Source organism: Ictalurus punctatus, chromosome 9 (assembly GCF_001660625.3).
Source record: "Ictalurus punctatus breed USDA103 chromosome 9, Coco_2.0, whole genome shotgun sequence".
NCBI lineage: Eukaryota > Metazoa > Chordata > Actinopteri > Siluriformes > Ictaluridae > Ictalurus > Ictalurus punctatus.
The window spans coordinates 16,390,378-16,407,935 of NC_030424.2; the positions used below are offsets into that span (position 1 = coordinate 16,390,378).

Consider the following 17,558-nt stretch of genomic DNA (forward strand, 5'->3'; position numbering starts at 1 on the left):
GGGGTAAACTCCAACGTAACGGCACTCAACCGGGGACTTGTGAGTATCCCCACACCTGCCTGGCGCCTCACACCCTGGTCAACTCCAGAGTAGAATAGAGTCTATCCCCTATCCAGGAGTACGGTTCAAGAACCGAGACTGTGCGTCGAGTTAAGCCCCACCAGATATAACTGGTAGCACTCCACCTCCCGCACAAGTTCCATTTCCTTCCCCCACAGAGAGGGGATGTTCCACGTCCCCAGAGCCAGCCTCTGCCTCCCGAGTCTGGTCCGTCGAGGCCCCTGACCTTCATTGCCACCCGTGTAGCAGCGCACCCGACCCCCATGGTTCACCCCACGAGTGGTGGGCCCATAGGATGGAGAGGAGGGCTATGTTGCTTTTTCGGGCTTTGCCCGGCTGGGCTCTGTGGCAAACCCAGCCACCAGGCACTCGCAGTCAGGCCCTCCCTCTGGGCCTGGCTCCAGACGGGGGCCCCGGGCTTCCTCCGGGCAGGGTAACTCCTCCTATCTTTGATTTCTTCATGAGGGTTTCTTTGAACCATTCTTAGTCTGGCCCCTCCCCTGAGAACACTTTGCCTTGGGAGACCCTACCAGGAGCACAGGGCTCCAGACAACACAGCCCTCAGTTTATAAGGACACTCAAACCTCTCCACCACGATAAGGTGACGGTTCCCGGAGAGGAACTTGCTTGCTAGGGTGGCTGGCTTCTCCCTTAGAACTCTCAGAGAGGAATTCAGAGTAGAGCCGCTGTGCCTTTGCGTTGAAAGGAGCCAACTGAGGTGGTTCGGGCACCTGGTAAGGATGCCCCCTGGGAGCCTCCCTAGGGAGTTGTTCCAGGCACGTCCAGCTGGGAGGAGACCTCGGGGAAGACCCAGGACTAGGTGGAGAGATTATGTCACCACACTGGTCTGGGAATGCCTCGGGATCCCCCAGACAGAGCTGGTTAATGTGGCTCGGGAAAGGGAAGTTTGGGGTCCCCTGCTGGAGCTGCTGCCTCCGCGATCCGATTAACAAATAAGTAGTTAAGGATGGATATATAAGTGTAGATAATTTACCATTCTGTGCAACGAGAACTTTTCAGCACAATGGATCAGCGGTGTGTCTGGAGAAAGAAGAATGAAGAAAGAACACTGTGTCCACAGTCAAGCATGGTGGTGGCTCAGTGATGCTCTGGGGCTGCTTTGCACAGTCATTCCATCTGTGAGGAATCTGAAGCTTGAGCGTCACTGGACCTTCCAACAGGAAAATGATCCCAAGCATACCAGCAAATTCTACCAAAGCTTGGTTGCAGGAAAAAGTCCTGGAAGATTCTACAGCGCCATCACAGTCACTTGACTTGAACCCCATAGATAATCTCTGGTGGGATTTGAAGAAGACGGTGGCAGCATGCCAACCCAAGAATATTATTGAATTGGAGGCCATTGCTCATGAGAAATGGGCTAAGATTCCTCAGGAACACTACCAGAAGCTATACATCTCTTTTGCAGCAGGTTATAATAGCAAAAGGGTGCTCTACTAAGTACTAAAGATGCTTGCCATGAGGGGGTTGAGTAATTTTGAGACTGGAGAAGTCATTATAAGATGCATTTTCAGATGAATTTGGGGAAACCACTTGAAGCATTCATTGTGTTGAACTATTTCAATTGCTTTTGTTTGATTTGTTCATTACAAACAGCTGAAAGTCTGCAAATTTCGTCAATAAAGCTGATTTGCAATGGGGGTTTAATGATTTTGATTGCACCTGTATACATATATACAAACATGCAAAGTAATTATCTATACACTATTTAGTTTTATTTAAACCCTTTCAATTAATACTGTGTGATGCCTGTCTAGGAGAGAATAATAGCACCTGGTATCTTCTTGTAATGTCTAACAAGATTATTAAAAAATTGCAGAGGGATTTTGACCCATTCCTACATGCAGTATATTTTAAGCTCTATTAGGTTCATAAGTTTGTGCATGTGGACTTGTACAAATTCTTCAAGTCAGACTACAGGTTTTCAGTAGGGTTCAAATCCAGAGACTAAGATGCTCATTGTACGTTCCTCTAAACATTTCTGGGTTAATTTGGAAGTGTGTTTGGTTCCTCTAGTTGAAAGCACAATTTATGTCCATGAAAGCACAATTTATGTCCATGTCTATGCCTCCTGGCAGAGGTAGCCAGGTTCTGACCCGAATTTCATGAAGCTATAAAAAAAAATCATAGTCAGATGATTCATATATATAGTCATATATTACATTGGGTATCAGGTGTTCTTTCTTGTATACAATCCCTTTTTGTCACCAAACATGCTGCTGCTGTGCATGACTACAAAGTTAGATTTTGGTCTCATCTGACCCCAACACAATGCCAATTGTGATTGTAATGATGCTTGGTGAAGAATAGGTGCTCTCTTTAATGCTCTTGGAAGGGCTACTTTCTTGCAAGGTGTCCAAACATCTTGTTGTTATGAAAGTGGTTTTTGACAGTTGATACTTAAACTTGAAGACCACATGAATTAAATAAACTACGCAAATTTAAAACTATTTTTTCCTTCCACTTCCTGGCAAGTTTCCAGTTGTTTCAGACATGTGAAACTTTTGGTTATGGTCCAAATTGTGCTTAATGATATTTTACCTGGCTGTGTAGTTTGTCTGTTTCATCTGTCTCATTTGTGTGACATTTCTTTAGTTTTTCTCATGGTGATGGAAATAGGGGGAAAAACTTACCTGTGTGCAACCCTATATTTATACTCCAGTGAAACAGGACATCGTTAAATGGAGCAAGAGAGTCCCTGGTGACTGAGAGCAAATGATATGCTTTTCAAGAATGACAATTTGTTTGCATGTATTTAATATGTTTTATATTGCACATAATAATATTGTTTTTAAAAAAGTATAGCTGTTGTGGGGCAGCGCAGTGGCTCAGTGTGTCACAGCTCCAGGGTCCTGGGTTTGATCCTGAGCTCAAGTTACTGTCTATGTAGAGTTTCTGTGCACATTCTCCCCATGTCTGTGTGGGTTCCTCTGGGCTCTTTGGTTTCCTTCCACCTCCAAAAAACATGTTGGTAATTGGGTTGGTTAAGATATGTGTATGCATGATACCCTGTGATCCAGGGTGTATTACTAACTCATGCCCAGTGTTTCTGGGATAGGTTTCATACCCACCGTGACCTTGATCTGGATAAATTGGTCACTGAAAATGAGTGAGTGAGCTCTAATGAGAACAAGCTTCTTCTGTTACTTTTGAATTATTGCATGTAATGTTTATAATTTTTGCTCATTTTTATGAACGGTGTATTCTCCATGATTGAAATTTCAGTGCATAACTGTGATATTTCCTAATGCTCAGCACTAACTAAACACTTCACAACACTACCAAAAAAAAAACAACAACCAAAAAATAAAACCAAAATCCAACTAGTCTTCATAGCATTTATTTAAGGAGACATTATGTACAACATACAATGCATTTAAAAATTCATGAGCTACAGTTTCTTCTCTCTCTCTCTCTCTCTCTCTCTCTCTCTCTCTCTCTCTCTCTCTCTCTCTCTCTCTCTCTCTCTCTCGCTCTCTCTCTCGCTCTCTCTCTCGCTCTCTCTCTCGCTCTCTTACACACACACACACACACACACCTTGTAATTAGTTTCTTAAAATTTAAACATTAAAATTAATTTCTTCAAAGTAATCACTAATATATATAAAACTGCACATGATCAAAAAATTCACAACTGCATAACAGCATTTCCTATGAAAATAAAATCTATCTAGAAAATCTAAGCATTTAAAAAAATATATATATATTTTTTTTTTCTTAGTTACAACAGTTACATCCATACACCTGAAAGTTTCTTATGACTTACAATACACACATGATACAAAAATGAAGACAAAAAAAGAAAAGAGAAAGCTGTGAAAAAGTGTTGATATGCTGGTTGTATTGTAACACTGCATCTGTAGAAATCAAGTTATTATGCCACAAATTAGAGTAATAGAATGAACACAAATAAATAAAACACCCTTTGTCAATATATCATGGCATCTGTGAGCACAGTTACAAAATTAATTGCATATATATTTACAGGCAAGTAGCCTGCTTTAAATACCTTGCAATTATCATACAGTATCAGAGTTAAGCAACTGATTTTAAATTGTTCATCATTGATCTTTGTCACTGAATGCTTGTTATGTCTTTGTTTGTGAGAGTTTAGCCTGTGAAATATTAGTGAAACTGACAGTAATTGAAATCCCCACTACAAAACCACTGCAATCTGCAGTTTGGGTTTGGCACTAAAATAACAATAACTAACACTGGGAAAAGAAATCCTTAAAAACTTTGGTGTTCTCCTTTAGTGGAAGATTCTCCTTCAGACTGAGTACAAAGAGGATTCAGTAATGGTTGATTAACATCACTGCACTCCTAACACTTTTGCTATTATATTGCACAGTGACAGTGACATTTTTACTGTATTTATTTTTATACCTCATGCAGCAGCATATGAACATAAGTTCTTTCTTTAAAAATCTTAGTGATATTGTTGTATCCGCTTCGATTTTTTTTTTATAACATTGTAAATTTGTCAATAATTTGCAAAGCACATTTCTTTGCTTTGGAGATTCTGTTCACACTGATCATCTTGGTCTGAGGGTAAAACCTCACAGATACCACCATGTACTAAAACTCAAATATTATTAATCCTAGCAAAGTTTTCACTACATATTAATACTGATTACTGTGCTGATGTTAAGTCAATAACCATTTTGGGCTTCTGTGGTCTTTCATTTAGTAATGGGGAAATGTTTTCCATGATTCAGATTATAAAATGCAAAAGATAAAATTAAATATAAAAACAATGGAAACAATTTATTTATGTTGAATTGTATTTGATTAAGTTGTGAGAACGCAATATTCGTTATACAAAATAGAATACAATCCCTTCATTAAACCCATTTAAGTTTCTTCAGTTACACATGTTAAAGCATATTATTCAGTAACTTCTATGAATTCATTAGTAACTGCAGTGAAATTTTGGAAAAAGATTTCATTTTGAATGTGAGTCTACTGATAAGCACATGACATTGAAAGTATTATCCATGACTTACTTGTATTATCTAGTATTTGTGGTACATATAATATTTGTCTATTATTAATATGATAAGCACCGCAACTGCCTATAATTACTGCAATCACAGCTATTAATTTTTACTTCTACATTACTTAGTGTTCAGGGAATTGAAACTATTACTATTACTGTTACAGCTTCTACTATTTGCTCTACTACTACTGCTAGTGATGCAGTGCTGCAAGCACATGTTTTTCACATAATTTTCTGGACTGATTGAAAATTAAATTTCAATTATACCAAAAGATATTCTAAAAGATAACATAATTTCTAAAAGCAGCTATTATGATTGAGATGCCTTATATATTAACCTTAGTCTGCATGCTAGCAATTATTCAGCAGTTTCACACAGACTTCTCCACTTTACATTCCCAGTCTGTGAAACCTTCATGCTTTCCACCCTCTTTAAATAGCAAGTATTTATTTGTTTTTCTGTTTATCTATCTCATCATGCTTGAATCACTCCTAATAATAATGATGCATTCGGTTATGCATTCATTTTGGGAATGCAACCAGCATTTTAAATAATAACACTGTGCTTGCAAACCCTAACAGTTATATAAGGTCCCTGTACTTTTTAGCTCTAATGCTTTTGCAGATGTGGTAATTCTGCAGCACTTAATTACTTGTTCTTGTCTTGTGAAACAATAAGTATCTTCCTTTTGTTGTTCATTTATTTCAGAGCTCATATTTTACTAGCACAAAAGAGCCATAGAATTTGCAGAAATGGAGGAAAATGACAGGGTAATCAGATCTATTGGATGAGCTCATTTCTCCTGAAGGTTGCGCATCGTTAAGGAGGACCAGCATTAAATGTAAAAGAAGCCAAAGGGAATGAATTTGTCTATAATGCACTGAAGAGAGAGGGGTGCAAAATGTATGGCTGAAATGCTAACATTTTGTCAAATTGCTTCACTTAGGTTGTTCTTTTCATCCTCAGTTTTCTTTTTAATAGGGCAATACATGTGCATATAATCATATTCTTTCTCAATGTTCAAGGCTCTGGTGCAGGTATATAAAAATAATATACAAAGAATTAAGTAGAGTCAATGTTTGGATAACCATTTCTGGTGTTTATTGTTATGATCATGATTTAGGGAAACAGTGTGTATATTTTTATACATCTTTATCAAATAAGAAATTGTTGTTAAACGATGTGAGATTGTATCATTTTTGTCTGTTTTGTATATTATGTAAGCTACCAAGTATGTTGTAGGACATTTATCTCTTGTGTATTACATGATGAAAATGTTAAATGTGATCAAAGTTGCAGTCAGAATGTAAATTGAATTTAAAGCATGTATGGAATATTAAAATTTTACTTATCACTGTATAACAACATAGTCATTCTCAAAGTTTAGATTATTATAAGGTTAAAATACCAGATAAAAAATCTATTATAAACAAACATACATACTATTTTATGCACTGGAAATTACACTGTGGTTGCTTTTTGGCCCTACTTTTAATGCAAATGTAAATCAAATCCTGACCCTGGCATGTTCTTTGGTTCCTGAAGTATTTGGATTAAGACTCTAACAAAGACGAGAGCTAATTATCCTGTTGGGCAAAATGTCCAGCAGAGGCAGCAGGCTAGTCGCAGCAGCTGATGATTTTCTTACTTGGTTGCTCAAAACTTGCTGATCCTAATGAGTGATCAGACAAAGGATTTTTCATCAGAAACGATAAGCACACATACATTCTCTGGTCGTAAAAGAAACTGGCACATTATTTTATATAAAGCCTCGAACACATATTTGGAATTATAATATCATGTTCAACCCTTTCTTTCTGATTTTATTGAATATTATAAATTGAATATTAAATAAAATGTTTTATAAGTTCATATACTATGTGGTTAACTGAATAGTTAAGGCAGGATATCTATGGGGCAAACATTAGGGTTTTTTTTCTACCTTTATTTTATTTTTATTTTTATTTATTTATTTTTTTTATTTATTTTTTTACTTGAATACAAAATGGTTAGTGTATGACAATACTGCTCAAATGTTTCTAAATTATTGTGAGAAACTCGTAAAATTATCACTTTTATATTCCCCCAAACTAGAAGTGATAGTCATCAGAATAACAAGAGAAAGAAAGAAAGAAAGAAAGAAAGAAAGAAAGAAAGAAAGAAAGAAAGAAAGAAAGAAAGAAAGAAAGAAAGAAAGTTACTTTATGCACTGTGGGCAGATATTACACTATAGCAGATATCCTGTAAGGGAAGTTATTAGCATGGTAGTTAACTTTGTGAATCAATATTTGTCTAAGAGAATGTGTAACTGTGTAATGACGAAGGAGGAAATGTCTCCAGTAACTAAAGTTTTTTTTTTTTATCTTCTCCTTTCTTAAACCCAGTCTGCTTTCAAAGAATGAGGATAAATAATAATTATCTATCTAATTTATGTCGAAACCCCTCTGAGAGTTGTGTTATTTCATTGGAGATTTCGTACACGGTCTTATCGACTCTAAATTGATTTTTTTTAAACTTTGAACACACGGTGGACTTATTTATGATTCTTACTATAATAATAATAATCATCATCATAATCATCATCATTATCATCATCATCATCATAATCAACAACAACAACAATAATAATAATAATGAACCGGATTAAAGGAATATGTTATCCTTTAGATAACAACCAGTTAGCCTACCACCAAATGTTCCAATATATGTTGTTAGATATAATTTAATAGTTTAAACCCCTAATGATTTTCACAATTAACATATAGACCTAAACACTAATAAATAGCTGCGCTGTGATGATAATATTATCAGATTTATTATTATCAGATTATCACTGCTGTATTTTTTCCTGTTTTTTAGCTTGATTGTCTGTGTTTTTGTTTGTTTGTTTATTTTTTATTATTATTTATTTATTTTATAGCCTAGAAGTCAGTGTAAAGTACTCACATACATGCACAGCATCCGAGTAAATTCGCCATCATGGTAAATACGTTTTCCTCATCGCAATAAGAAAACAAGCTCAAAATCGATTCTCAGATTCCGTTTGCTTTACATTTCACAAAAAGCTATCATGCATTAAGAAAATAAATAAATAAATAAATAAATAACAAATAAAAACTAGACGCTGCTCTAGATGCCCCTGTCTGATCACTGTGGTTTTTCCCTACCTATTAGCATCATTTCGTCTATCGAGCTCCATTAATTGCATGTGAATGAAAACTTGGGCTGAAGAATACGGTTTTGGAGAGGCCTGTCAGATACTTAGTGCTCTTGGGAGGACCTTTAACCTTCTTCACAGCGGGTATGTATCGCTTAAGGAGCTGCGACAAGCACCTGCAGGCTCTGGCCCAAAATGGGTCACAAATAATACGTGAACATTGCTTCATATGAAATATTCTCTGAGGACAACTTAGTTCAAATGAACGATTTTTTTAAAAATTATTTTAAACTAAGGGTGAAAAATACTTAAATGCTAGAGAGTCTCTTCAGATGAATGTATTTGCAAAGTGTGGAAGACATTTAGAAATCCCTTCAGCGCATGTAACACTGGGGCTGTATGCTATTTAAACCTGTGTTTCAAACGTGAAGTAAACATGGTGTGCGATAAGAAATAACAGCTGGACGAAAATAAGAGCTACTCGTGCGATTGTATTTAAACAATAATGACACTGACCAGTACAGATCTGTAAACATGCCAAAGAGCCAAATACAAGCTCACACATTACACTCTAATTCACTGTAAAATGGTTCAAATATTAGACGCCAAAGTAATGTGCATCTAGATATAAATGCTCTTTAGCGATAATGGCTCGTTCTGCGCGTGATTTTAGGAGTGGTGTTAATATAAGGGCAATGGTCGCAAACGCACTCATTGCGCTAAAAAGAGACAAATATATAAGTAAAACAGCTGCGTTCAGAAAATATCTCTGTTTTAATAGTTTTATTTAGAGTTAGCTTATTTGTCGCTCTGCATATAAGTAATAGGCTAAAATAAAAACATATATATATATATATATATATATATATATATATATATATATATATATATATATATATATATATATATATGAGCCTTTACGAATTTTATTTTAATATTTTACATCTGCGATGTTTATTAAGCATTTAAGGAATTGTAGTTTGATTTCTGGACGATTTCAAAACAAAATGTACCTATATTATGATTTACTGGACGCGAGTGTTTTGTGTTTTAGATGTCTTTTTAATATATCCTATGATTTATCAGGTATGGTTGCCCAATTAAAATTTAGCGTAAATTGTGGTGTTATGTTAAATCATATGCATTTATGAGCTAAATATAAAATATAGCCTATATAATGCTACAAATAATAATGATGGTGTGTTTAGTGTTTTATCAACACATTGGATAACTTAAACATCAATGTCTCTAAAGCTTTCAGCTACATTGCACCATTTAACCTGATCTATGCGCAAATGTTCCTCGAGCTATTTACATTAAGGTGCTTAATAAGATAAATGTCCCCCCCAAAGTAGGCAACTTTAGCCTTCCACCCAACGGGACCTGGCGTCCTACGGCTTTCTTGCAATTACAAAGGTAACAGATTTGATATGATGATCTTAATTTATGTAAATTGTCCTCTAAATTAACAGAACAAAGAGCCCGTGTGTTGGCCGTGGATCCTTGGTTCCGCATCCTCGTTGCGCTTGGCACAAATTGCATGCTACCCCTTGACCGTGCGCCTTAGTGTTCAGTACACAGTTGTGTAATTAAAAACGAAGAAGTACGTCTTGAAAAGATATTGTATGTCGTGGGTGTTCTGCTTTAGCGAGGAGGAAGAATTAATCATCGCTTTTAGAGTCATGGCTTTACTCTCTATTAAGTGACCTGTGATGCGCCTTGGAGAGATCAAGCACTTTAAAAGTTTAATTTTACGCACATTGTCTTGATAATGTTACAGTCATCACACAGCATACTCAGTCGCACTGTTCTGTGCCATCCGTTTGCTCACTCATGTTTACACACTATATGCTACTATGGTAGTTGAGGCTACTGCGCTGTCAGTAACCCGTTTCTCTCACTCCGGCCACTTTGCTTCCCCGCTGACTGTATGAGATGATGGCTGGGGAGCTGCGCTCTCACTCGGAGCGCTCTTGGCCCTCAGGTACCTCTCAGTGCTTCATCCGCCTGTTAAAGCCACATCAGCCACTCCAGAGGACACACGATTTCGCCCTTGCTCTCTGCTGACTTTCCTTAAAATTTGACTTTTTTTTTTTAAGTATGAATGCATTACGTCGTGATCTTTCAGACAGCAACCATCAAAGACTAAGTGCATGTCGGATAAAAAGAGCATAGTTGATGAATACGACACCAACCGCTTTTATTTTGATGACTGACCAATGGCGCTTAACATTTCTTCTGCCTTTGTGAGCCATGGAATGGAAAGGAGCTTGAGGCGATCATACAATATCTTGATAACCACCTCAAGGTCAAGCAAAACAGCTCTCTCATGAAATCTTTTTTTTTTTAGCGCCTCCATAGGAAACATGCTGTTAATAGTATATAGCGTATATTTACTAGCTTCAATTTATAGCTGGAGTCATAAATTCAACCTAGGTGGTTTTACCCAGTCCTTCCAGCCACATTAATTAGGACTGCATACATAACTTAGATTTGACTGCATGTGGTTGTCGAGTTACACATCAATAAGCTTTGGGTAAGGAAACAGGCCTATTACGTGGCTTTATAATCACGTAATGCTGCCAACCAAGACTGTCCAGCCTTAATATTCACCAAACCCTTATCCACACACCTCACAATACTAAATTCAAGTTCCGCGCACATTAATCGGTTTTACTGCATCAAGTTACAAACCTTAACTGAAGTCAAATATATGTAGGTCTCTGTTCTGGGTTTGTGTTTCCATTGCAACTATCTTCACGCACACATGCTAGTACGCTCGTGCACACACCCCCACACACGTACACCCACACATAGGCAAGGTCATACAGAGGAATCCATGAGCCATCACAAAACCTGTGCTTGAATACAAAACAGTTTATTTCCTACAGGTTAGTTATCGTTCATTTCTTTCCTAAGAAATATCTATATAGGCTACCGAAGAACAGGGACAACATGACAAACCAATTCGTTTGAATACCTCCGATAACGTAGTCCTTTACATCCCAGTCCTTTCTGCATTTCTTTATTCGGGAGATCTGGTCCTGATTGAAGTTTTTTAAGCAGAGTCGAAATCCCGATCAGTCACCAGTGTTGTGTTTGTGGTGAGCTGCAGTGAGGCGCGCGCTTGGCCCGCGGTCGCGCTCTCTGTCTTAATATTGCACAAGGTTGAGTGGCCGGCCTCATTTACCTAATGGCGGAGGCACACACATGCCAGCCAAGTTTCTGCAAGCGACTACGCAACATCAGTGTAGTCTGACAAGGCTAGCTGGTGTCTTAAATTATGACCTAACAGAACGCATCGGATATAAACCAAATACCGTTCGATTTTTTTTAGAATGTGATTGAAAGCTGAGATACTGTGAGTCCTAGGTGCTCAAAGTTTCATAAGTCGAATATACGAGTAGGAAATATTGATTTTAAAGTATTTTAGTGGAGTTATATGTTAGGACTAAACTGTTGCTTTTTTGTTTCTTTTCTTTTCTTTTTTTTTTTGGACAGCGTGTGTCAAAAAACTGGTTCGTCTGGTCTGCGCATTGCAGTCTTAAGAGCTCTATCTCGAGTCTTAATATTCAAAATCAAAATGCGCATCTGACCTTTAAACATAGATCTATTGTGCATGTACACCCTAACTGTTTAAATAGTTGCCTTGTTATATATTTAAATCTCTTCTTCTAAAATAGTCACTTAAAAATAAATCAAATGTAATTATTTGGTTTTATTATTTGGTTGAGACAAACCATTGTTATTCGTGTTGGCTTTCACAAACATTCGCGTTTTGGTTAAAAGGCTGGTTGTGTATGAATTAAACATTTTCCCGATCCCTTTAAAACATCCAGCCTGTTTTAATTTAGATATAATATGCATATATATATATATATATATATATATATATATATATATATATATATATATATATATATATATATATATATATATATAGTTTTTCATTTCACCTGTAACATAGACACATATTACATAAATAGTGTAATTAACATAGACACATAGCGCAAACAATTCTACACCGTTTTTTGTTTGTTTTTCACTCAAGCCTGATTTCGATTATATAGACAACATAAATAAATCAATAAAACCAATACAGTCATTGCACTTACCAGCCAAAGACACTGAACGGAGAAATAGTTTCCTAAAGCAGCCACATATTGCAATGAAGAATATAGTAGCATATCCGACTGCAATGACAGAATTGAAAGAGTGATAAACTTCATAAACCTAGAAAAATTAAAAGTCAGTGCTCATTGTGCTTAGTTGTGTATACAGAAAGTAGTCTTACATATGATTTCTAGTGTCACTTTTTTGTGGTCAGAATGTTATTTTTTTGTGGTTTTTTATTTTTTATTTATTTTTTTGTTTTTTTACCTTGAGCTAATTTGGAAGAGCCCCTCTCTGGTGGTGCAAAATGATGCTCAAGGCGCATAAATTAGGTCATACAATGGAGAGGCCTTCATTGTGCCTCTTTGCTAGTGCTCGGTGGCGCTTATGTCTCGTCAAAGTGCTCTCAAACTTGGGGAAAAGTATGGAATTCCCTATTGACGCCGAGCAACAGAGCGTCGGGGAAAAAAGTGGTGCTAATCCGCTCGATGAAATGAAAACAGAGGCTCAGAGAAGGAAACACTCGTTTAAATGATGATACTGCTACTGTATGACCAAAAAATGGGAATTGTGGGAAGGGGAGACATTGTAACCAACGCAGGAGGCTTAACTTAATATGAAACTAAAAGCATTTTTTTCCTTCAATTATCTAGCCGAGATGTCAATGACTATTGTTTGCTGGTGCGGGCCATCGCTCCGCCCCTTGTGTTTGTCGTAAACCTGGCGCCTGGCTACAATAAACCCAAGATGAGAGTGGCCAGGGCTCGCCTCCTCCTCGAAGGCGATCAATCGGATCTCAGGCAACTACTGCGAGCGCTCTCTTACGTCGACGCGCGCGAGAACGACGCGGCCGAGCGGCTCCACCACGCGCATCCCCGCCTCGCTTTTCTGAACCATGTCGCTGAGCCCAAAGCACACGACACCTTTTTCAGTGACAGATATTCTCAGCCCCATAGAAGAGACGTACAAGAAGTTTAGTGGCATGGAGGGCTCTGGGAACCTGGCGTCTCCGTTGGGAGCCTACCGGCAGCCTCAGGTGTCCCAGACGGGCATGCAGCAACACTCGATGGGCCACAACGCCACGGTGGCCAGTACCTACCACATGCCCCACACCGTCTCCCAGTTCTCCCACAGCGCTATGAGCGGCTACTGCAACGGAAGCATTGCCAACATGGGCGATCTGCCCTCTTACCAAGAAACTATGAGGAGCAGTGCAGCGGCAACGGGGTGGTACGGCGCCAACCCCGACCCAAGATATTCAACAAGTAAGTAGCAATGTTTTAGAGTTTTTTGCTTGAGGAATTAGTTATGTTATTGCAATAAAATTAAATATATTTTTGAACCATGTACAAGTTGACTAATGTAGCCTTTTTTTTTTCACTATGGATGAGTTTTACGCACTAGCGTAATTTAGTTTTATGTATTGATATATAGCCCCATTGGCATTTTTTTCAGATATTACACGATATGTCATTAATTGCATGCATTGCAGTTGATTAGGTACTTAAATATTAAATATAAATGCCCGCTTGTTTATTTACACTGTAGGCTATTTATATCGCATTTATAACAGCATCAGCAACTATATTTAAAATGATATTTATTCTGGTTTCATTGGTGACTGAACGGCCGTGCATGTTTATGTATATGTTTAAGTTTCTAGATTCATGGGACCTTCCACAGGTATGAACATGAGCGGAATGGGAACGCTGAGCGGCATGGCGGACGCTACCAAAGCCATGACCCCACTACACTCGGCGCCCAGGCGGAAGCGACGTGTCCTCTTCTCTCAAGCCCAAGTCTACGAACTCGAGCGAAGGTTTAAACAGCAGAAGTACCTATCAGCACCCGAACGGGAGCACCTGGCCAGTATGATCCACCTGACTCCCACTCAAGTGAAGATCTGGTTTCAGAACCACCGCTACAAGATGAAGCGACAGGCCAAGGACAAGGCGGCGCAGCAGCTGCAGCAGGAGAGTAACCTGTGCCAGCAGCAACAGTCGCCCAGGAGGGTGGCTGTACCCGTGCTGGTCAAGGATGGCAAGCCGTGCCAGAACGGCTCTAACACTCCGACACCCAGCCAGCAGCAAATGCAGCAGCAGCAGCAACATCAGCAACAACAAAACAGTTCTGGGGTCGTGCTTCCTGCCACGAGTAACTCTATAAATCAACACCAGAGTCAGCAGGTGGGAGCCCTGGTACAGGCCCAAGACCTAGAGGAAATGTCACCCAGTCCTCCATCCCTCCACTCTTCACTAAACAACATGGGACAGATAGACACGTCTGTAGATTACACTAGCAACATGGTCACATCAAACCTGCTTTATGGCAGGACGTGGTAGGACTGATTCATCATTTTAAACTTTTTTTTTTTTTTTTTTAAGAACAAACTCTAACTCTGAAGTGAAAACGAGGCCAAAAGTAGACATCGGTGTGAGAATGTGGAGTGTGTACGGATAAAACAAGGCTTTGGGTCAAGCCACCTTTTCTTTTATCCGGGACATGTAGATTTTTTTCTACATTAAACACTTCTGCCAGTGAAGGACAAGATGTAATTTCTAGCCTTATTCTGTGTGTTTTGGACTCCCCTTTATTGTCGTAGTAGAAGGGTGCCCGTTGTTGAACAAGGTCGTCGCTCTCAGCAGTGGTATACAAGCAGAAAACAGGATGCTAGGGCGTCAGGTACGAACTTATGATCCACAGAAGATCCCCGAGTGACCTGATCTTACAACGAACCTCCCGCGATGAACAATTGAATTTATTCTGATATGACTATTGTAAGCTAATGTATCCTTTTAGATTAATGAACAGTAGGGACTGTATATTTGGCTAACACTTAATTTTCTGTTTACCTGTAATATAAATGATACATTTTTTTGGTTGTTTATTTTATTTCCTTTTTGTAAGTTAAGACAAACACATACACTATGGCTGCTGTATATGTTTCAAACCAATTGAACGTTGACAATAAATCGATTGAATTACAAGTCATTCTCCGGGAATTAATTTGGAGTTTTCATTAGGCCCGTGTTAACACAGCATCAGCAGAACAGAAAGTAAGGCTGATGGACGTAAAGTTTGTCAAATCATTAAGATTAGTATAATGTGGTACATTTTAAACACGATTAAGCATTATGCAATGTAAATCTACTTATCGTTTTTAAAAACCAGTTGCGAATTAAGCTGTTTTCAGAAATCAAATTAAAATGATTAAAAATCAGTTGAATTTTGAAAAAAAAATTATATATATATATAAATTATTAATGGTTATTTATACATTTGTATGTCATGCAATTTAATTTTGCCTTATTCCTTTTTAAAGAGTGCATCGCTTTTTTTTTTCTCTATCAACACGAGTACTGCTATTAGCCTACTTAGGCTGTTGAATTAACTTTAAATATGTCACTTTTATTTTATAATACGATATTATTGTCTATATAACATCATTTTTAAAAAGTTATACAAAAAATGTATTTTCAGGAACATCAATCGGCACAATCATTTTACATTTCTTTTTGGCTAACATGAACACTGTCCACAACATGGTGGTATTATTTAGGCTCATTATATTTTTGTTATTAAGAACAGCGTATTGCAACGATTTTTTTAGGCTATTTATCTGATCAGTGTTTTTTTAAGTGTGATATTATAGAGCTATGTGAAGAGGATGGAGTAAAAATATTTAGCTGAATCTATTTTGTATGTTTTATCTCACCATAATCCCCCTATTTCATCTCCCTTGTTTTCATTCTGTGTTCTCGGTGATGGTAAAATTGCTTATATGAGCGAAACAGGAGATAAATTAAATTACTGAGGAATTAATATAGAAGACTGTTTGCAGGCAGGCATTGCTATAAAGGCTTTTATCAATAGCAAAATGCCTTTCATTTAGACTATTGAACTAGCATGATTACTACTAAAACTACTGAACAGTTATTGTGAATGAATAGTAGAGAAGATTGTTCTCGGTCGAAAGGCCCACGCTATTAAAAAGACTGGTATTCATTTATAATAATAGTGTTCCTGTCCAGCTGAATTTTTTTGATAAACATTGTAGGTGTTAATTTCAGCAGTTCAAGTGTTTATTCAATACGGATCATTTTTACTGTACTGTAATGTTCTAAACAATGTGCAGCTAGGATATCGAGGCTCATAAACGTGTTCTTACTTTTTCTAACTTATAATGCAAAATAATTCTAAATAATGTTATTAGAGAAATCGTAATATTCCCGTAAATTAAATAATAATAAGAAGAAAATAAAAACAGTAACAATAACAGTAACAATAACAACAACAACAACAACAACAACAACAATAATAATAATTATTATTATTATTATTATTATTATTATTATTATTATTGTTGTTGTTGTTGTTGTTGTTGTTGTGTTTTGTTTGTTTGTTTGTTTGTTTGTTTGTTTGTTTGTTTTTAACCAATTAATACAGATTATGGAAGGCTCTGGTAAGCCACCTTCTAGGCTTCATTTCTTGAGTGATAAAAAAAAAACCTCCAAGGAATGCTGCAGAGACGTTTAAGGTGTATTATGAAGAGACAACTTAGTTATTAAAGTGACAGCTCAGTTATTAAAGTGACAGCTCAGTTATTACTGACAATGCGTTTTGAGAATGATTATCACCCATAAGGAAATTGTTACAGGATGTCTATTGTTCTCCTGATAGAAAAGTATTGCAGTCACAAGGTTACGTGGTCATTATCAGTAACAGGTTAGTAAAGGTTATATGGGCAGTGTTAGATGACTGCTGTGTGATATGGTTCTGTTGTCCAACATATTTGAAATGCATGCTTTAACCTGTTCTCACCTGATTATGATATTGCTTTAAGTGGGCTTTGGAAGATTGAATGCATGTGCAAATTGCATCCAGATAATATGGTTCTGAGGACAGTGGCTTTAAATGACAGATTATGACCTTGTTTTGGCCTCATTATTCTGAAACTTTAGTAGCATACTAGAAGGACTCTCAATATCCTCTAAATGTTGACAAACCTTGCAACATTAACATTGAACACTACTGATGTGATTTTGTACCAAGCCTTTGATTTCTCCAGCCCATTTTCATAGCATTTGTCATTATTGTTTTACAAATCACACTAGTGTGATTGCTAATAGGAAACGTTGGTTTCAGTGGTAACAGTAATATAAAAATAAAGTTTGACATCTGTTGTAATTAATTCTGAATTTGCAACTATG

General features: G+C 37.3%; 1 protein-coding gene across 1 annotated transcript; it reads left to right on the forward strand.

Moving 5' to 3' along the window:
• The first annotated feature begins 13,080 nt into the window (after positions 1–13,080).
• Positions 13,081–15,302, forward strand: nkx2.4a (NK2 homeobox 4a). The gene is made up of 2 exons (XM_017475630.3): positions 13,081–13,613; positions 14,005–15,302. The coding sequence occupies exons 1-2, from the start codon at positions 13,244–13,246 to the stop codon at positions 14,688–14,690; spliced, it is 1,056 nt and encodes a 351-aa protein (XP_017331119.1). The 5' UTR covers positions 13,081–13,243; the 3' UTR covers positions 14,691–15,302.
• The last annotated feature ends 2,256 nt before the right edge of the window (positions 15,303–17,558 follow it).